General features: G+C 30.9%; 1 protein-coding gene and 1 non-coding gene across 3 annotated transcripts; one reads left to right on the top strand and one right to left on the bottom strand.

The window, feature by feature from the left end:
* Nucleotides 1-995: 995 nt before the first annotated feature.
* On the bottom strand, nucleotides 996-1077 carry TRNAS-CGA. The gene has a single exon. It is a non-coding gene; the product is annotated as a tRNA-Ser (tRNA).
* An 11685-nt stretch (nucleotides 1078-12762) lies between these two features.
* LOC123900050 (pseudo histidine-containing phosphotransfer protein 6-like) lies at nucleotides 12763-22591 on the top strand. 2 transcript variants are annotated; one of them, XM_045951350.1, is made up of 9 exons: nucleotides 12763-12895; nucleotides 13498-13570; nucleotides 15232-15297; nucleotides 16404-16464; nucleotides 18404-18534; nucleotides 18636-18704; nucleotides 21760-21831; nucleotides 22101-22173; nucleotides 22365-22591. In XM_045951350.1, the coding sequence occupies exons 4-9, from the start codon at nucleotides 16459-16461 to the stop codon at nucleotides 22410-22412; spliced, it is 399 nt and encodes a 132-aa protein (XP_045807306.1). In that variant the 5' UTR covers nucleotides 12763-12895; nucleotides 13498-13570; nucleotides 15232-15297; nucleotides 16404-16458; the 3' UTR covers nucleotides 22413-22591. The 2 variants fall into 2 exon arrangements, with proteins under 2 accessions (XP_045807306.1, XP_045807307.1); XM_045951351.1 differs by lacking the exon at nucleotides 16404-16464.

The raw sequence follows: 22591 nt of genomic DNA, 5'->3' as shown, positions 1-22591 counted from the left end.
TCATCTTTCCTGGAAAAATCATCTTAGACATATCTTTCTGTTGGAAAAATAATCATATAAAAACTTTATGTTGGAAAAATAATCACATTAAGAAATTTCTCACAATTATAAGCACAAATACATAAAAACAATTCTCAATTAAAATTTATTACTCGATATTTAATTTTTACAAAGCGAAATTTTAAATCTCTCAAGCTCTCTCACACAATTGTATTATTTTTTTTACGAGGATAAATTGCAAACTCTCATAATTACAATTTTTATTACTCAATGTTTTTTTTGGAAACAAAGAGAGCTTAGGCCCAAATAATAAGGAAACCAAAGAGTTACTATAACTTTACAGGGTAGAAATCTCCAAACTATCGCCACGAAATCTACATTGTAAACTTACAGGACACAAATACTAAATTCACAAGACTAACTAACGGTCACCATACATGTACGATTCTCCTTAAGCATGACACACTTTGATCTTCCGATCATCTTATGAAATTTTCAAAAGCAATTTAATATCTCAAATTTTTGTCTGTGAATATTAACAATACTACTATTGTAAATTTGTTCAACAAAAATTAAAAATCTCATTCTTACTCTTGTACCAAGAAAAAATCTCATTCATACTTTTATTCATATTTTCTGGGTCCCTACACTCTTTCTTATATTTTATTTGGTTGTTGAGAGAGATATGATGGTAGGAATTGAATGTTATGAACACATAATATTTTACTTTTTTTATATTAATTCTGGTTCTCAGGAGAAAGACTCGAGTAATCCAAAATTTAGCAGCGAGATAAATAAAGTTTGACTAAAAATTGTTTTCGGAATTTTTCGAACGATTCCTTCTAGAAAAGCTCATTAGTCACTTGAGCTTAAATTAAACACATCTTATGAGGTTTATGACTGTAGGCAAAATAAAATTTAAATTAAATAAAACATTAGAGGCTACTATTAATTTATTAATACATAAATCAAGAAATCAAGAAATAAAATTAAATCGTCGACAGCAAGATTCGAACCTGCGCAGGCAAAGCCCAACAGATTTCGAGTCTGTCTCCTTAACCACTCAGACATATCGACTTGATATTAAAAGTTTTATATTAGACACAGTCTATATTTGAATATTTTTATTTAAAAGTAATTAATTTTGATTGGACATGCCCTCATTCATTGGGAGTTTAATTTGGATGCATAAATTATATATTAATGAAGTACGTGTTTTACCAATAAAGCATATTTTATCATATATAAGATGATAGCGTCAAAAAAAAAAATCATATATAAGATGAAATATATATTTAATTCTTAAATATAGCGCTCTACCAATTTATTTATTTATATGAAACTGAACTTTTATAAAATGATCATGGAATTAAAAAAAACCTCAATTATATTAACTAATGGTACATAACGTGGTGACTTAAGTTCAAATTTCGGGTAACACGTCTCAAATGAGATTATTTTCAGCGAAGAGTACCTATGGAATTAAAAACAAAAAATGTGATAAGAAAATTTTAAAAATTTAAAATATTAATAGTTCGAATTTTGGTTGACACCTCGTCGTCTCAAATGAGTTTATTTATGGTGAAGAGAATTATATAATTAATCAATCGTTAATTGGTTCAGTCGTGATTGACGCTGAACTTGGTAGGGAGGATCACGGTTCGATCCCCCGCAACTACGATCGGGATGGGGCTGGAATCACTTGATGTCAGAACTGACCCCCGAACCAGATTAAACTAGTGGTGAAAAGCAAAAAAAAAAAAGGCTTAAATGCAGTTTTGGCCCCCCAAGTTTCACAATTGCTTGATTTTGGTCCCCCACATTTTAATTGCTTGATTTTAACCCCCTAAGTTTCACAATTGCTTGATTTTAGCCCTCCAAGTTTCAATTGCTCGATTTTGGCCCCCCAAGTTTACCCCCTTTTGCATTTGCTAGCCCCCCGTTGAATATTTTGATTAAAAATTGGTTATGTGGCATTTTAAAATTAAATAAGTATTTAAAAATAAATAAATAAATTACAAATTGTTTTTTAAAAACTAAATTATAATTTTTTTTTATTATATGTAGTTTGTAAAATAATTTTGTTATATAAAAAAGTAAAAAAAACATTTTATGAATTATTTTTTAAAAACTTTGTAAACTTTTTTTAAATAAAAAATAATTATTAAACTTTTTATTAAAAAAACAATTTTTAATACATTTTTATAAAAGCAAATATTATTATTTTTTAATTAAAACATATTTTTAATTTTTTTAAAATGTCACATAAGCAATTTATAGTCAAAAAAGTCAACGGGGGGCTAGCAAATGCAAAAGGGGATAAACTTGGGGGGCCAAAATCGAGCAATTGAAACTTGGAGGGCTAAAATCAAGCAATTGTGAAACTTAGAGGGTTAAAATCAAGCAATTGAAATGTGGGGGGCCAAAATCAAGCAATTGTGAAACTTGAGGGGTCAAAACTGCATTTAAGCCAAAAAAAAACTATAAAATTAAAAACAAAAAATGTGTTAAAAAATTTCGAAAATATTTTAAATTATTAATATATAATCTTACAAACTAAATTAATTATCCTACAATTCATAAATTGAATTAGTAATTCACACATTAGATATTAATATGATTTCTCCTTAAACTTTTTTTTACTTTTTGACAACAATTCCCCTTAAACTTATTGTATTTGTATTTGAGAAAATAATATATGCACAAATAATGTAAATTAATTTTACACCTGATCACTCCAATAATGTCTCTGATAGCTACCATTTGAGCTACATTTATGAAATAATCATTATACTCCACTTTAATCGTATGATATTGAGAAATATTTGCTTCCTATTAAATGTTAATATATTAGCATAAAATTAATCTACACTGATATCCATTAAACTCTTTGTACAGATTGTCTACCACATGATAATGTAATGGAAAATGAATAGAGATTGTCTAAGGTTGATGCTGCATCCGACATGTACTAGTAATAAATTTCTCAAGAAAAACTTGTGGAGGAAAATCCATTTTAGGTTTGACTAAGGATACTTTCTTTGGTTTTCTACGTTGTTGTTGCTTTCAAGTGATGCTAGTTAGTAGTTTGCTGTTGCGGGGTAAATTCAACATGGTGCTCTTTGATTTAATTTGCTGATATTGTTAGTTGGAAATTTAAGTTTAATGTCTTTTTCTTCTTTTGTTCTCTCCTATGCTAGTTGTTTAATGACTTCATGACTTAAGAGTGCTATATTATTGGTCCATTGATTGATATGTGTGTGTCATCAGTCATTCATTAAATTGCAATTACACATAATTCCATTTTTGCATTTTTCATGTTTATAGTTTTTGTTGTTGGGTAGTTGCTTTTTATTTTCTTATGATTTATTTATTGATTTTAATAATTTTAGAGTCTCAGCTATTTTTATTTTGTCGTGATAAGTGAGTGAATATATAATTTGAAATTCAACTGAAATAGTAAGTAAAATTTGAAAAGTAATTGTTTCGTTAAGAATTTGAACTTGAATATATTTTCTGACGATTCTTTGTTAACTAAATTTGTCTATTAATTAATCAGATGGATTAGACAAATTTTTATATTTTTAACCTGAAACATTATAATACATTTCACATTGTAAAAATGGCAATGAATATTTCACAAGGAAAATACAAGTATGTTTGGATGGCTCCTACCGATGTGCCATATAGGTCATGGTCATGGCATAGGATCTCTTCAAAATAAGAGCCTCGACAAAAACTAATTATTAAATGAGAGGTATAAAATGAGATATTGTGGACCTCAAAATGAAGGATTATGTTTTTTTGTAAGAAAATGAAGGATTGTGTGATTCTAAGTATTTGAGATTTTCTTTATTTTAAAATGAGGATTTATTAGTTACAAAAGATTTTCTTATTCTAAAATTATACTATAATTTTCTCAAATGGAGAAACGTGTGATTATTTTTTAATTAATGTTATTGAAGTTAGTTTGTTAAAATATGTCAATTTATATTATGTGTATCTTGTATACTATATAGGAAATCGGTGAATATAATAAACACTTCACCCTCATATTATTATTATTATAAGGAAAAAAATTATTTTCACAATGAATAAAGAAAATCAATTTTGGACCAAAAAAAAATCAATTCTATGCAATTAATTTTCTAAATTTTATGTAAAATATAAGTTAAATTGGGCTTTAGCCCTCCTTAATATTAAAAAAAAAAGATATATATATATATTAATGTTAAATTTACTAATTTGTCATTTTAAAGTTTAGTGAAAAATCTCGATCAACTATCTACATTATAGTGACCAATATTTGAATATATTTTTGGGCTAATAATATTGACCAGAGTAGTACTATTATGTATATATGTAATAAGCAAATTAAGCAAATTCAATTAATTAATTTATATATGTAATAAATGGGTCAGTGAATTAGTTAGTTATTTTAGGGGGGGAAATAGGAAAGGTCAAAAAGAGTAAATAAGTATATTGGAATAAGTCAACACATTGACAAAATAATAATCTCATTTTCTTCTCCACTAGTATTTAAAAGATGCAACGCAAGACAAACAATTGTGAAAGAAAAGATGATGATCGATCAAGATACTGCGAGAAGAAACAACACAGACAACAACGTCCATGAATTATATATCCTCTGTCATTGCTCTTCGCCCTCAGGGGAGTCCAATTGACTCTAAGAACAATGTCAAAACGGTTGCCATAGAAACACATGACAACCCTAATGAACTTTATCCTCACTTGATTGAGATAGCTAATGGAGCTAATGTGTTGAAAAGTGTCATTGACTACGCTCATCAACAAGGGAGGGGAATATGTCTTCTTGGTGGAAGCGGATTTGTGACACAAGTCACACTTCATCTATCCATTAGCAAAATTGGAACCCTTTCGGGAATATTCTAGATTCTTCGGATATCTGGAACAATTCCCCCGCCGCCAATACAAGGGAGTTTGGGTGAATTGACAGTGTGCTTGTTGGATGCTAAAGGACAGGTGGTTATGGGGAATATAATTCCCCCTTTGGTGGCTTTCGGCCCAGTGAAGTTGACGACGACTTCTTTTGCAAACATTACTTGTGAAAGCCTGCCTTAGAAGGTGTATGACCAAGGTAAACATTAATAAAAAAAAATAAGCCTCAGAGGTCAATGTTTGTATGCTTTGAGCCAAATGACCAAGGTGGAGAGTTGTTTGTATGCCTATAGGCAAATATGTTAGTGTAATCTCTAGAGGTCAATTTGTTTTACATTAGAACTTGGTATTTGTATCAAATTATTTATTAATAGTAAATACGTTATTTCTGTTATGAATAATATGTAATGAATGTCCATTATTGTGTAGGTTTTCTTGTCCCCTAATTGTGTCCTATAAATAAGACTCCTTTGTTACAATGTAAAGCACACCTTGAATAGAATAATACAAAGTCTATTCTTTTCTCTTTTCTCCTCTTCTTCTTCTTCTTCTTCTTCTTCTTCTTCTTCTTCTTCTTCTTCTTCTTCTTCTTCTTCTTCTTCTTCTTCTTCTTCTTCTTCTTCTTCTTCTTCTTCTTCTTCTTCTTCTTCTTCTTCTTCTTCTTCTTCTTCTTCTTCTTCTTCTTCTTCTTCTTCTTCTTCTTCTTCTTCTTCTTCTTCTTCTTCTTCTTCTCTATTCTTCCATATTATGGTTCATGTTAGAAATAGTTTATAACACGTTATCAGCACGATAGCCTCTCTTCTTTTAAGAAAGATATAACAATCATGGGAAGTGATAATTTTATTTTCTGTATGATTTTTTTATTCTATTTTTTTCCAGATCCTCTTTATTTCTTTTTTGATATTGAAACACCATTATAAAAAAGAAATTTAAAATATGAATCACGAAGATTCATAACCTACGATCCAGAAGTATCATGGTGAAATTTTTGAAATATATATGAATCCTGAAGATTCGTAGTGCGATGAAATTTTAAAATATGAATCCTGAAGATTCATAAGTCCACGTTCCTAAAAGTACCGTAAAATATCTTTTAAAATATGAATCCCGAAGATTCATAGATATAAGTAAAATGAATTTATATTTTTTAGTATGTTATAGCATTTTTGTTTATTTCTTTTGAATTCCAGAAGAATTCAATATCTATGCATCCCTGAAGGATTGCACATTTTTATATAGCATTATTTTATTTATTCATTTTGAATTCTAGAAGAATTCAATCTATATGCATCCCTGAAGGATTGCGCCAATATGTTATATAATTCCCCTTAATAACTCAATGTGATATGTATCCCTAAAGGATTGCATAAATGATTAATTTTACATTACAATGATGTTATATAGTTCTTGGAGAACTTGCTATGAATTATTTCTTATGAATTCCGGAAGAATTCAATATACATGCATTCCTGAAGAATTTAACAATAAAGCATCCTTGAAGGATTGCTCAAATAGTATGATTTTATTTGGTAATGAAGATTAATTTTGATATAGTTCCTGAAGAACTAAAGAAAAAAAAATCCTAATATTAAAGCATTTCCGAAGTATTGCTCAAATAATGAAATTTTATATCATTGCTTTGAAGATTGGGACATAGTTTTTGGAGAACTAATAAAAAAAAAAGAGTGAATTGTTATTGATCACCATGAATATCATTTGTGATATAATTTATGAAGAACTAAAAGTTTAAAGCATTTTGAAGGATTGCTCAAAGAAAACGAATTATTTTAATATCAAGCATCCTTGAAGGATTGCATAAAAAGTGAATTGTTCTTGATCATTATAAAGATCGTCCATGATATAGTTTCATAGTTCTGGAAGAACTTAAAGTAATCATATTTGTGTGATAGTTGAATGATGTTGATAATAATTGTTGAGATTTATTTTTGAGTTCTTGCCCCGTTTTGTTTTATTATCAGCATGTTGCAATTTTTTTTATGCTTTTATTGAAACATGAACTAAATTACCTAAATTTAAGGTCCATTAAAGCACATTTTAGAGAAGGAGAAACAAATTTTCAGCTTTTTCACATTATCAAACTAAGTTAGCTAATATTGTGATATGCTAAAACAAAATTACCTAATATTAACATTAAGGTTGTTTTTTTTTTGTTGGGCAAGTATATTCACATCTACTACGGAGTAATATTATAATAATTTGAAAGTAGCAATTATTTACATTTAAGAATATTTTATGTGTATCATTTCATAACGGTGACTTGTAATTGGGTTGAAAACGTTTTTCTTTTATTCTAGTAACTGATGAGTGATGGTTTTTAACATTTTTTTTGATAGAGTGATTATTTTTAATACTATTAAATTGTTGGTCTTTTCTGTTGTAAAATTGGAACCACATTAAGCTTTCTATTATTTTACTACTAAGTTACATTTTGTTTGACCAATCGAAAATAGAATCTAAATAATTTGAAAGTAGCAATTAGTTGCAGTAGTAATTTTAAAGCATCAAAACAATCTCAGGTTAAATGTCATTTGTTACATTGTTACAATATTATTACTATATATGAACTAATGTTGATATATTTAAGATGTTGCCCGTGAAAATGGAGGTTTGTTTAGAATTTAGTTTTTCACAATTCTTATAATGTAGTTCTATAGGTTTGATGAATTTTGTTTGTTACTTATGTGATATGATTGATCTATGTGTCTTATTTAGCTATGCGAATTTTGTGATTATTGTAGACACTGACATAATTATGAAAGGCTCCTCAAAAGCTAATATATATGGAGAAACAAAGTTTACATTCAAAATTTAAGAATTAAAAATTTTATTACGCGAGATGTTATTAACCCTTGTCTCTAGTTTGGGATAGTGCAACTTAAGCACATGTTTAAGTAAACCAGAAGTTTACATATTAACTCATAATAAGTTTGTAATTGGCAAGATCAGTTGGGTCATCTCTGATCTATTATGATGCGAAAATTTCCTATGGATATGTATTGAATGGCCAGAAGTTCATTCAATCTAATATTTTTGTGTATTACTAGTTCTCAAAGAAAATTGATAAATTAAGTAAATGAGCATATTTTATTTTAGAATATACGAAAGGTGATATTTGTAAATCGATACACCGATCATGATCATGTGGACCAATTAAATTTTAATAATTTTAATTTATGCATCAACGAAATGGTCACATGTGTGTTTGTTGTCAACTCACAACCAGAAGTTTGTGAGATTATTTCATTTACTAATTTGGTTAAGAGCTCATTTAATATTTAATTTTCTAGAAAGTATTTGATAAGTATCGAATGTCAATTGAAATTGATATAGAACATCTTGTAGAATATGTTCATACAAACAAAAATAATAATGGACTTGAAGATCCATTCTTTAGACGTCTAAAGTTAATTACATGATCGATACTTATGAGATCAATACTTCTAAGTTTTATTTTATATTTTGGGAACATTTAAATATATATGTTGAGATATTGATTCGCTCAAGCCAATAAGTTATTATACGAAAGTCTTCCCCTTAACTTGCAATTAAGTTTAGTTTTATACTCTAATATTTTTCATATAAGCATTTTTGGATGTGTTGGTATGTTCCAATTGCTCCAATATAATGCAATACGATGAATTATTAAAGAATATTGGGAAAATATATTTGATATGACTCTTCATCCCTTATAAATTATATTGAGCCAATAATTAGGGACTTGTTTATAGCCCAGAAGGATAATTTTCAAGTGATGATGAATAAGTTTTCCCAATATTAGGGGGAGGGAATAAACAGCCGAAAAATATGAACCAGAAGTTCAAATAAATCACTTGAAATAAATAGTTATTATTATCTCATCTTGATCCTCATATAAAATAGATTGAACCAGATGTTCAAAAGATATATCATTTGCAAAGTTTATGAAATCAATTATCAGCTGCAAATGCTCCAATCAAAATGGATGTCCCTATTGGACAATCTTATATTGCAAATGAATTTTAACCACCCTATAGCGTGGTAGGTAAGTCGGTTCCAAAGATAAAAATCCTCAAATAAGAAAAGGAGCTAAAAAGAAAGATGACCCAAGTGAGAATATGAAAAGATTATTTGACATAATTAATTTTCTAGTTCCAGAAGAACTTATCAGGTACCTGAAATTTATGAAAATAAAGAGATCTCGACGAATTATGTCATGAATGGAATACGATGGAACCGAAAGAAAATCAACGTTGACGATGTTATTTATATAATATAGCGCTATATATGATAAGAAATAATGAGGATCATAAATCAAAGTCTATTAAGGATTATAGACAATGAAATGATTGACTAAATAGATAGACGTAATTTATACAAAATTAAACTAGCTTTGCAAAGCGAAATGTTTTTGGACCAGTAGTCCATTTCATCTGCAGATGGAAATAATTCGATGTGAATAAATTTTCAAGAGAAAAATAATGAAAATCAAATATTTAGAATTTGAATTGTTAGTATATTGATAAATATGTCTATCATTGATTTTCAAGAAGCATATTCATCTAAAGTGAATTCCAAAACTTCTTTGTAATTAATTAAGTTGAGTAGCATATGAAATACTCAATTTATGTGAAATATGTGTTTTAACGTATTTGACTGGCTCACTTGATAATGATGATTATATGAAAATCCCAGAAGGATTTAATTTTCGTAAGACACATATATATTGGAGAGATGACTTAATAAACATGAATAAGTCTCCTTATATACTCGAGCAACATCTATATGCATGTTGTATTTCCAAGTGAGAAGTATGAAAATGACAATTTGTTCATTTTAAGAAAATATTTGGCAATAAATTTGATATCTTTAATATTTATGTCGATGATAAAAATATGATCAAGAGACTCCTGAAGAGCTTGAGATATTGTCATTTCTTACAAAATAAGTATTTGAAGAATGTTTCGTGAATCATGAACCTTATATAAAACATGATTCTATATAAAATTGTTGTAAGTTCATCAATAGTGAATTACTAATTGGTCTTGAAGTACCATATATCAAATGCTAATATATTTGCTGAGAAATATCATTTGCTATAAATATTATCATAACTCCTGAAGTGATTTTGAAATTTGTAGATTAAAGAAATTTGTTGGATGCGCAAAGTTTATTTGGAATCGCAAATTTATAATAAAATTATATAGCAAAAGTATTAAAACAGTTTGACATGGACAAATCTGTTGTGTACTAAAATGGTTGAGATGTCATTTGATCTGAGCAAAGATCGTGTAATGCATCAAGAAAAGTGATGAACAATTTGAATTGGTCCTGAAGTACCATATCTTAATTCAATTAAGGACACTGATATATTTTACTATATATAGTTATACATGTCGTGGTATTTTATTCAGCTAACATAGATATTGGAACAAAGTCAAGCATAATATTTATACCTTAAAGAAACACCAATATCATTCAATCATGTGAAGATTTCAGTACTACATCAAGCAAGTTGAGAAGGCATTTTTGTCGAGGTCTGTAATTCAACACACACAAGAAACTTGTTGTTTTTATTACAAAAGGGTGGTTCATGCAACAATTCAATATGAAGATAATATCGGACACACTGCTAATTTGGAGAAGGACATAATAAAGAAGATATGACAGATCTTTCTACAAGTCAACTTCAAGTAAAACTTTTGATCAACTAGTACTGAAGATTATTTGGTTTTTCATCTCCTGTATAATTGTCTTTATGAGGGGGAGACACAAATATGTACTGCACTCTTTTTCCCTTCACCATGGTTTTATCCCACTGGGTTTTCCTGGTAAGGTTTTTAATGAGGCAGTTCACACACAAATGATGATGTACGCTCTTTCCTTCACTAGAGTTTTTTTTTTTTTTAGAGAAAGAATATCTTTCATGGACATTCAAGGGGGAGTGTTATGAATAATATGTAATGAATGTCCATTATTGTGTAGGTTTTCTTGTCCCCTAATTGTGTCCTATAAATAAGACTCCTTTGTTACAATGTAAAGCACACCTTGAATAGAATAATACAAAGTCTATTCTTTTCTCTTTTCTCTTCTTCTTCTTCTTCTTCTTCTTCTTCTTCTTCTTCTTCTTCTTCTTCTTCTTCTTCTTCTTCTTCTTCTTCTTCTTCTTCTTCTTCTTCTTCTTCTTCTTCTTCTTCTTCTTCTTCTTCTTCTCTATTCTTCCATATTATGGTTCATGTTAGAAATAATTTATAACAATTTCTTTATTATTATATTGTTTTTCAAAGTAATAAACTTCATAAAAAAGTTAACCGTTTAATGGAACATTAAGAGGTACTTAATCGTGAGACTCTATTAAACAAAGAATATTATTCTTAAAGTTTTTTTTTAAGCAATTATTCTTAAAGTATTTGTAGTTAGGCATTATTGTGATGTGGGATAACACAAAGCAAAAAGACTATTATGTAACTAAATTGACGATCACATCTTACTGGATTGACCAGTCGTGAGAATATTACATAGTGTGTTATGTAAGTGCCATAAATTATTATCATATTGATAATTGTGTATATCATCCTTCGACCTGAAACCATTATGGACCTTATATTAGTCAAATGATTTGTTGTCATTCAAACATTGTCCATAACAGGAAGATTATACAGTCAACTGATAGACACTCCATAAATCATGTTGAGGGATATTAGTGACCTGTGTGGAATTCGTCACTCTTACATAAAATGAGAAATATTTATGAGTCCATTGACCGAGTATGACTATGAAATGTGTGCCACACAAAAATAAGTTAATATGAGATATTGAACTTTAATTAACTATAATGGGGTATCAAGGAATATGAGATATTGTGTCATACAAGTTACGCAAATCACGTGACATTCCCATCACTTGGGGTAACAATGATATCTTTCTAGATACCGATAGGTGGTTTAAGACATTGTCAACATTATGAAAACCTACTGGGTCATACACATAAGGACGAATACATGCGAGATTAAACAAATGAATAAAGATTCATTTATAATTTGGTGGAGCATTATTACGATGCACTAATTCTAAATAGAGAAACATGGTGCACCGTAAGGTTCAAGGTGCATAAGTGAAAACCTAGTGCACAATAAGGTAGTATACACAAGTGGTTATATAAATAGAAACTTTGGTCTGAGTTATTTTACTCACACATATTTCACGGTTTCTAAAACTCTACCCGCACTAGGATTCTTGTGCTCTATCTCTCTACGATTATATGTTCAATCACATCTAGCACCGTTGACGGAAGAATTAAGTTCTTGTGGATTGAATAGAGGTGTTGTCGTATATTTAGTGCATGTGATCCATCTCAATTTCGACTATAAATACTTTTGTGTTACAAGAGGCAATCATTTAATACTTAATCATAACCATTCATAAGAATCCACCTTTAAAATATTTGTTTGCTACATTTACTCATTTTGTATGTGATTTCTCTTCAAAATGGACATATGGCTGAAGGTGGTAGTGGCGGCTTCTCAATGTTGTATATGGGAATGGGAATGTCAATCGGGTGAAGATTAAGCGAATGATACTTTATCACAATTTGTTCCACCAACAAAGAGTATTCTTCCTTCATTTTCGCAGATTCTACAATTCCAGCAGAGATTCATCAACCTAAAAAAAAAGTAATCGTAAAAACTATAAAACAAATAAAAAAAATATTATTGTAAGTCTTGCGACAATTATAAAGATCAATATAAAAACAAATGTATCATGTACTGTGCAAAAATATAATTAAAATAATTTATAAATCACTTAACTATATATTTATAAATAAATAGTATTAGTTAAATAAAATTTTCTGGGTCTCCGCGGGTACTCTGCTCCGTTGCCGTGGTCTTCCAAGTCCCACCGCACCGTCGCGTCCTGATACGAATTGATCAATTTTCGCATCACGTCCTCCCTGAATAACCGTCTTCACAACAACGAGGTATATCATCTCTTCCTCGCCACTCCAATTCTGTTTCACATTTTCCCTTTACATTATCGTGATTTTACTTTCTAATTTTGAAACCGCGCGCGCGTTCTTAATCTTAATTTTTCTTCAATATCTTATAATAATAGAAACTGATTAGCTAGTTATTACGTGAGGTTAGCTCAGTTGGTAGGGACATCGCACTATATGTGCAGGAGTCCGAGACTCCACTTATTCACCTAAGGTACTACCAAAAAAAAAAAAAAACTGATTAGCTAGTTATTACTTAATTTTCTGTATTTGTACTGTTTCCGAATTTCAACTACAAACTATGAATGAAATCATGAATCTATTCGACCAGATTTTGTTGCATTGTGATAACAATAACTAATTTATGCACTTGTTGCATTAGATTATGCTTTTCTTTGACTGATCAAATTGTGATTGTTAATTTATAATTAATTTTAAGAGTTGTTAGCAATTTATTCAATTTTTGTAGCTTGATTTTGACCTAATGTTCTGATTTTTGTAGCTTGATTTTGGCTTACATTTTTGTTTAATTTTGGTTTGGTTTTGTTTAACTGTAAGTAACTAAAGATAAGTGATTGGTATTTCAGTTGCAATATGGCTCTTTATCAGATCAAGAACGAGCTTTCTTATTTGAGGAGAAAACTTGAAAATCTTGTGCAGGTAAATCATTATCAGTTCAGGTCTAGTTTAGGCATTCACAGATTTTCTGAATTGAATTTTGTTTATCTTCGTAGCAATAGTGGTTTGGCTTGATATATAGACAAATATTTTTTATTAATTCAAGTGGCACTAATGGCCATTTTACAACTGTTCCTGACGGGATTTGAACTTGGCATTTTGAGGTTACAAGACTAAACTCCTTAAGTCTTATCACTGAACTAACACCTCAAGTGTAAAAATTGCTCCTCTTAAAGTTCGTATTGGCCCTAACTCAACCCAACAAAACCGGCTTGCTTGATATACATACAAAATTGAACTATGATTATAGTTTTCTGTTCAATATTTTAATCCATACAATATTTTTGGCAAAGCAAACTATATGACACATTTATCATTTCATCCATCAACATTCTCTCCATCCTTTATTCATCTTTTATTGTCAAAACAAATCACACGCTCTCCTTTTATAATGAAAGTAAATTCATATATTTTGTATTTGATCTGCTCAGTTAGAAACACTTGGTCTCAGAAGAATTTCTCCTCTACTGATCTACCAAACTACGAACCAAGATATCCAATCTTGAATATGTCTAGTTAATTTGTTTATTATGAGTCCTAGAAGGTATAGGCTTAATGTTTAACCTTGATTTTGCCTGATTTATTACACTGAAAACTACTTTTTTACTCCATTTTTATTAATGCATGATAACATTTTGTTGTACATTTCCTTAAATGCATGCCTTAGAAAAGATATTGAAGAAAAAAACTGCTGACCCTTTTTTAAAATCCTTGCTTCTTTTACAGCTTGTTGCTAATACGCTGAATTTTGGACTAGAATGAACTTGTGAAACCAGATTGGATAATTTATTAATCACATACACATGTATTAATTACTCAATTAAAATCTTGGGGAAATATATACTGATAGTTATTTGAGAAGGATTTTAATACTAGACTAATAATATGTCATATCGACCTTAGGGTTCGAATTACCATCTGTCTATTTTGTTTCCCATTTATATGCTCTTTTTCTATTTATTAACAATATTTTTACTCAATAAATGCTGCTTTATTTTTCAAGATAGAAAATTGACATTTATTTCTGTTATTTTGTTCAGTGATGCACAAGCCTGAGGGTTGTTATGGTAGACATGAAAATTTGGTTTCATTATGATTCTGATTTTATTAAATTCAATACTCAGTAGATTCTGCGATCAAACATAATTTTAAAAGCAAGAACCATTAAGATAGTTTATTTCCCTTCCTTTGGTATTGGTGTTTGTCTACTCGCGTGCTTCTTCTATGGTAGAGTAATCTTATTATGAAAATTTTTTCTTCATCAATTCCTTTGTCTTTCGTTTTTTTATTTTGTGGTAACCAACATATAAAATGTCTTTCATCATATAAAAAAAAGTCCCTTTATGCATGTGGTGTCTGTTTTAGTTCCTGTATCGGATTGTATACCTCAGTCACATTTCCTTCTGTGTCTCTCAGTTGCTACATCTCTCACTTTTACCTAAATACCAGTCACAATAGTTATACTTTATGCCATTCATTTCTTTTACTAGCCCTGTTTCAGTGTTTTGCTCTAAATTATTAGTACTACTTTGTACTATGTGTCAGATATGTGGAAGTTTGATATCTTCTTTTTTGTCTTCCAGACAACCATTGAGGTGACCAGTTTTGGCGCAGTGGGATGGTGGTATCATTGAAGACTGTTTAGGATGGTAACATTGTCGTGTTCAAAATTTATGTGGAGATAAGCATTAGTTATTTTCATAGTATAGTTTATGTGTGATGCATAATTGAATGTATGAGTAGGTAAATAATAGCGTCCACATATAACATGTTTTTAAGTGATGAATCTTTCAAGGGGTTGTTTATCTGATCTCTCAAGATGAATGTCGTGTAGCATTCAAGTGGAAAATTTAAAATTTCAGAGGTGTAAGCAAACTGCATCTGATGTCTTTCCAAAGCATTATTAAGATGTTAAGCTCTACTTAACAACTTAAAAGAAATAAATGAACACAGGAAATCGGGGTAAATTGTTAGAGGAGTGAGGCAGTTTAATCTTCATTCACTTGTTGATTGCATGTTTGAGTGATAAAGTAATAAAATAAATATTATCTCTCTGCATTTTGGCTAGGCTTAACTCAACCCGAAAATCTAGCTTAAGGAGTGAGGATTGTCTAAGCCTATAAAAGGACTACTTTAGGCATACCTTTAGTCGCAATTGATCCTGTTAGAATTTTTGTTAACAGATTAAAACACAATCATGTATAGTATAGCCCAATGAAGGTGCTGGAGGTTGCAATCAAGGCAGTCTAACGTGGACGTAACGTAATGGAAGCAGCTAGGTTTACAGAAAACTGTCTCACGCCTAGGACTAAATATCTAGAAATACAAATTTGGGTGATGCAATAACTGATCTTAGATAGACTTTAATACCATATTAGAATATGGTCTAGTCCTTCTTAATACCATATTAGTGGATAATTGTCAGCATGGGATTGCAAGTATGTAGCTGAATTTAAAGCCCCGGTACACTTCACTACAAGTTTCATAAAAGAGCATATTTTTATCAAATAAACGATGGATCTTGACAGGTTAAATAAACCTTTACTTTTCTGGAAGTTAAAAATGAGGAAAATATAATTCAGAGGTCATAAATTACATTGACATACCAAAGTAAGAAGGATTTTTGGGTGAAAACTTTGCTTTATTTAACTTCTTGAGGGTGTGTTAATCCTATAGTTGTTGTAGAATTACCATTTATTTTAAAGGGAGTGCTTTTTTCAAGTCTGCCTGAATACGACTTTTTCATTAATTTCAGTTATCGTAAGCACTTAGTTGGAGGCAGTTCAAAAGTTTTGGGCAGATTTCATTTCATGCATGTATGCCATTTTGTATTTTTGTACCCCCTCCATCTCATATTACGTGTCTCATTTAGAATATTTCAGTCTCAAATTATAACATCAATACAACATTTATTGCTTTTTATGTTACCTTTATTAAAGTAGTTGCAAACGTATGATGAACAAATAATAAATGAAGTACAAAGGATATTTTAGTCTTAACATATTATGTTGTATCGAAAATCTTATTACTTTGAATAGACAAGCTTTGTAGATTGTCCTAATAGACAAGGTAGCGGAAGATCTTCCTTACTTTGAATTACAATGATGAAATAAACAACACTTCCAACAGACAGATGCATCAAACATCCCTAGTAAACCAAAGTAATTCAAAGTAAGGAAGATCTTCCGCTACCTTCTCTATTAGGACAATCTACAAAGCTTGTGTCTCAGCCCCCTAAATAAAACTATTTTCTGTTTGTTCACTGTTTATTAGTATATTTAGGTAGTGTTTCGCATGCAAACTAAATAAAATGGAGAAACTTGTTAATGTTTCTGGAAAAATATTCATAAACAAATTAGTTCACAACAAATTTTAGATGAAAAAGGTGGTAGAAGTAGGAGTTTAGGTCAATGCTTGTATTACAGGATAATTTCTATTCACATATCATGGAAAAGTAACAGCCACAGGAATGTCATATTACCTGTTTACTTTCCCAGGAATATCTCGACAATCCTGAAACAAACATATCCTAAAGAGTACGAAAAGGAAACTGCCCCTTGAAATTCGTCTTTTACAATGGCGTGAATGTTAATTTGCACACGTTAACTCCTAATTTCATAAGCATTTGTGTTGAATTCGAACATAGCATAATATCTTGACAATCCTGAAACAACCATATCCTAAAGAGTAAGGAAAGGAAACTGCCCCTTGAAATTCGCCTTTTACAATGGCGTGAATGTTCATTTGCACATTTTAATACCTAATTTCATAAGCATTTGTGCTGTGTTCAGGGATAACTCACAGATAGTTTTCATCTCTACTCATTCAGTTCAGCTGGTTGACAGTTTTTGCTTGTCTCTAAACCTTTGCACTCCATTCGGTCCTAAGTATAAGAGAATTTTCGGAGAATATTTTGGTCCTATTTATAAGAAAAAGTTGCAACTTTTAAGGTGTATTTATTTTTTAAATTACCTGTTTACCCTCATTTAAAATGTTTGTCTTTTTAATATTAGTGGGTGCATTTAACATGCCTCACAATTTTCCATAAGGGTATATATGTAAAAAAAATAAAAAAGTTAAAAAAATAAAAAAGTTAATCAGTTTTGTTGTTTTTTGGTTTTGTCTCTTATAATTGGGCCGGAGAGGGTATTTAAAACTTACGTAGCACTCCTCGTGCACAATAATCTCTTCCAACTAAAGTGTTGATCTTCCTTAGTCTTTCTTCTCAAGGGTAGCTACATTTCTGTTTCTTAGGGATCATGACTATGGAAATTCTAAAAGGACTATTGCAAGGATACTTGAGTTCATTGCTTGATGAGGTAAAAGAACCCTTTGGGAGGGATAATTTTCATGTGTTCACTGTTCAATTATTGGTCAGGGATCTCTCATGGGTTCTCATCCTCCCTCTTCAAAATCCCGTCTTTCTTCCTTAATTTTCTTTTGTGAGGATGACCTTGAGACTTAAGAGTTGGTAGATGGATTGCCAAACAGCTTGTCTCAGTAATGACTCCACCATAAAATTTAAATTACATTCTACTGCTCCTACCCTGAATACAATTAGACTTTTTTTTTCTCTCTTTGCAATGCTACCCTCTACATCTAGTGCATAAATTCATGTCATTTAATTGTGTTTTGCATTTTAGTTATACGTGAATATAATCTTGTTGTGGTTTCAGCAATTTGTCTTATTTTCGAGCACTGTTTTGAAAGAATGTCAGATCTTTGATGGTATTATTGTGTTTTCATTCCTTGCAGGGGGTAGTCAATGATCGGTTTAATGAGATTGTATGTGTGAATAACACCGGGGAACGACAATGTGTTGTGCAGCGGATAGAAACATATTTTGCTGATGTTGACACGATCCTTGCTGAGCTTTCACTTGATGTGTAATGTTACTGCTCATTTTAGGGTTTTCCCTTTTCAAGCTGATTATCTAACAATTTTTTCTATTTTTTTTAAGAAGAACTATTTTTTCTATTATCTACAGTGATAATTCAGAAGTTGACTTCTGTAAATTTGCTTCCCTAGCTCGTGAAATTGAGGATAAAAGCGCAAGGTACCTTTAACCTCCATTCATTACAATTATTCTAAGGCTTCAACAGGAATGTAAACCAGACACTGCATCCATATACTTCGTTATTTTCCCTTGATTATAGATGGCCATTTTATCTTTGACAATGAATTCTCAAGTAATATAGAAATACGTGAGACTCCTTTCATTGATAAAGGTAGCAAGAGACTTGACAAGAGAAAGAGAAAACATATTGATGAAACGCAAGGTTCCCCTGTCTTTAACTTAAGATGTTTTCTTAATTTTTCACTATTTTATCTTTTAGATAGTCATGATAATTTTGCAAAAAGAAAGCTTGGCCCAACAGCTTGAGCTACTGAGCAATGGCCTGATAGTTGTTTTCGACGCGCTAAAAGTTTAGATACCAAAATCTACTTTTGCAAAGAACAGTGTTAAAGTTTCCTGTGGTGCTAGCTCACCTAGTTGTGATATTTATTTACTTGCAAGTTTAGGATCCCCTTCTTGCACTCCCTCGTGGGGATTCCTTGTTCTCCCAATATTATATGCTAATCTGTACTTTCCGTTATCTCTCTCAGCCCCCCACCACCACCTTATGTTTATCTGAGTAGAGGTTTTCTGCTGTGTTTTTACTGTTTAGTTTGATATGCCCATCATTGATTGTGCCATGAATATGCAGAGTTTAGTCTTATTATCATGCTTTAGACAGGCTGACAAACAAGATGCTTTTTATGCATAATCATTTTCAAGCTCATGATAAACCATTGCATATTCTCATAAATGTGATGTGGTATAAATCTGCTACATTATATTTTCCAGAAATGCCAATCAGAAACTTAAATGCATTAGCATTGAAATAAAAGTTATATCATATATATTATTTATAAAAAAAAATTATGTTATTGTGCCATATTTTCATGTATACTGGTTTGACATCCCGTTAGATACCTTTGTGATATTACCTCTTAACATTTGGATTGAGCCTAACTCAACCCTACAAAATCGCTTGTAAGGTGAGAGATGTCTCCTATGTTAAACACATTTTCATGTCATATCTCATCTAATGTAGGAGTCTCAATACACTCCATCACGCCTAGAACTTGACGTATGGAGCGTGACCCGATAACGGGTAGCCCTACAGGTCTTGGATAAACTCTAATACCATCTTAAAATTTGAATCGAGTTTAACTCAATCCTACAAAACCGACTTGTAACGTGAGTGGTGCCTCCATATATAAACACGTTTTCGGCCATATGTTGGCAAATGTGGGGTTTTCAACATTACCTAATGTTGGATAGTAATGAGACATATAGATATTACTTTCTTTTTTTTGTTGGGCGTGCATTTAAGTGAATGTGTTTCTGTTGTCTGACCTTTTTCTAAATGAATAAGTACTTTTACAAGTATTTCAGTTGGAGAGATGATATCTTGTATGCATTATTTAAAAATAGACGTGCTAATCTTTTAGAACTTGATCACTTGCACATATTGCTTTGTCTAAAGGTGTGTTCTGCAGAGAAGTCCAAGTAATAGGTTTTCATTTGGCACTAGTTGTTCTAAAATGCTACACTTTTGAACTTATTTATCGTCAGGCCACAATATTTAGTGCTTGGAATTCATGATACACCAATTACTTTGTGTAGTTCCCTATGGTATTTATTGCATTTATTTTTTTTGGTATCAAAGAGGGCAAAAAGCCCGGTATTTATTGCATTTAGGTGTACGTAATTTTCCTTCTGGTATTATTAACATTAAATGCACTAAACCACGTGTATAATTACGTGTAGACCAACCATTTGGTCATGCCAATTTCAATGCATCCATGTGTAGACATATACAAGTTTTCATATAAACATCGTTGTTCAAAAAATTTTCTGATTTGAATGTTCAACTTAACTTCAGGTTGAATCACAAACCATATCTTCACTTTATAAATGTTTATATTATTTTTACACTGTAAACGTTTGAATACCTATTTGTGAGTGTTAAGGACAGTCTCTCCCCCGAAACTTAAGCTATTAGGTGATGCATGAAGGTTCTATGTAAGAGTCTATTGGGAAAATTCAATTTTACATAGAATAATGGAGGCAGCAAAGATGAAACTTTTGACCACTTTTTTTGATGTTGTTCCTGGGGACTAAATCCTTAATCTATTAGGTGAAGGACCTTGGATGGTTCTTATATCTATTCTGATACACACATTGCCACGCAAGAGCCGTCTGGTCTTAATGGCATGGACAATGCATAAACCTAATTTTATCATTTTCTGAAATTCAATTTCAGCTAGGAGCAAAGAGGCAGTAAGGATCAAACTTTTGACCCCCTGATCATAGAGCCTCTGATGTCATGTTTAAGGCAAACTATCCGAAAAGCTTAGTGGATAATAAATAATATCTAACGGTGGGAATAAGCTTGAAGATATAATTTGTCTTTCATTATACCCTTATACTGATAGAAAGTGGTATCTTAATGCTAGAAAATGGGGAAGAATCTGCTCTGATATAGAACAATGGCAGCACTTCGAGGGTCTGCCTAACTCCCAATGCCAAAAGACCCTGCTGCTCTCAATTAACAAGATACCCACTCTAATCCCTCCTCCCTATTTATAGGTGACATGCCTTATTTATTTCATCCTATGAAGCACGAACACCGGACACTGATACGTCGACATCGATAATAATTTGAGAAAATGACACAATTCAATATAATTATAAGTGTCGGTGTCGTGTTGGTGTCCGACACCAAGACACGCCAAATCCGAGGAGTGTTCGTGCTTCATATTTTCATCTAACTAAGCCAACCTAGGTAACAAGCTAACTTCTTAACTGACAGTAGCAAACCTATCATATACACATTTCCATCTACTATGTGTGTACTGTAGAATAATATAGATGTCTTTTAATTTTGTGTGATTCTTTTTAATTGTTTGTGTCTTTATATAAGAGGATGTTTGCATTAGTTTGGAAGGGTCTAATGATAACAGAACAAGTGCCTATTATGCTAAAATCATTGAAGAATATAAGCTTTAATATTACATCCTTTAGCATTTGTTATAGCTTACATTTCTAGTTGATATTGCAGCATTGGTGCTGAGCATGTGAGGCTTGCATGTTCTGATCTCATTAAAGCTGGCGATGAAATGAACAAAAGAGTGTAAGTTCACAGCCTGTATGTACTGTCCATTATTTGATATTTTGTCTCTATGGTTTATTTCTGCTATCTATTTAAACTTCTTTTGTAGAAGAATACTGAACAAGACCTTCTTGGAAACACATAAATAATCATCTATATCTATACTCATGTATGGTCAAGAGTTCTTGGCTCTTTCTTTCAAGAAAAAATAAAATAAGAAAACATGATATCATTGTCTGATGTTTTATATACCTCCGATCTAATTTTCGTCTGTTTATTTTGCTGCTCAGGTTTTTTCGATCAGTGCTCTGGGTACAACATGAGTTTACTAGTACCAAGAAAAAGTTGGATGCTTTTATTCAGGTATGTTACATTTTTTTCTCTCATCTCATATAAGCGATAAAGACATGTTCAGGAAAGGACATAGCTGCATGAACTCTTTTAGTTCTTTGAAGTGCGGTTTAGATACTGTCTGCATGAAAGGGAAAGAATTCTTGAATTTTCAAAGTTTGTATGGTATGCTAATATGTTTTATTACTCTAATTAATTTACAGATGGAGCGAAGGATTATCAGAATTGAGAGGTCAAAATCTTCAAACTAGAGTGTATCAGTGCGATTTTTCCCTCAGTTGGATAAGAATTATGTTTTTGAACAATGTGTGTTTTGAGCTTTTGTTGGTTGCTAAACCATGTACCTTGTTTGCGGACAAAAACGATGTTGAACCATGTTACTTGTTTGCGTACAAAAATCGTGCTTTCTTTAGGAGCACAATCTTGACAA

The sequence above is a fragment of the Trifolium pratense genome, linkage group LG7 (assembly GCF_020283565.1).
Source record: "Trifolium pratense cultivar HEN17-A07 linkage group LG7, ARS_RC_1.1, whole genome shotgun sequence".
In the NCBI taxonomy this organism is placed as follows: Eukaryota; Viridiplantae; Streptophyta; class Magnoliopsida; order Fabales; family Fabaceae; genus Trifolium; species Trifolium pratense.
This window is presented reverse-complemented; position numbering and strand designations above follow the sequence as displayed.

Bases quoted from the DNA above. Each gene is read 5' to 3' on its own strand.
- LOC123900050 (XM_045951350.1), top strand. The intron at 21,832-22,100 runs GTAAGTTCACAG...TTTGCTGCTCAG, and splicing joins GATGAAATGAACAAAAGAGT to GTTTTTTCGATCAGTGCTCT. The intron at 22,174-22,364 runs GTATGTTACATT...ATTAATTTACAG, and splicing joins AGTTGGATGCTTTTATTCAG to ATGGAGCGAAGGATTATCAG.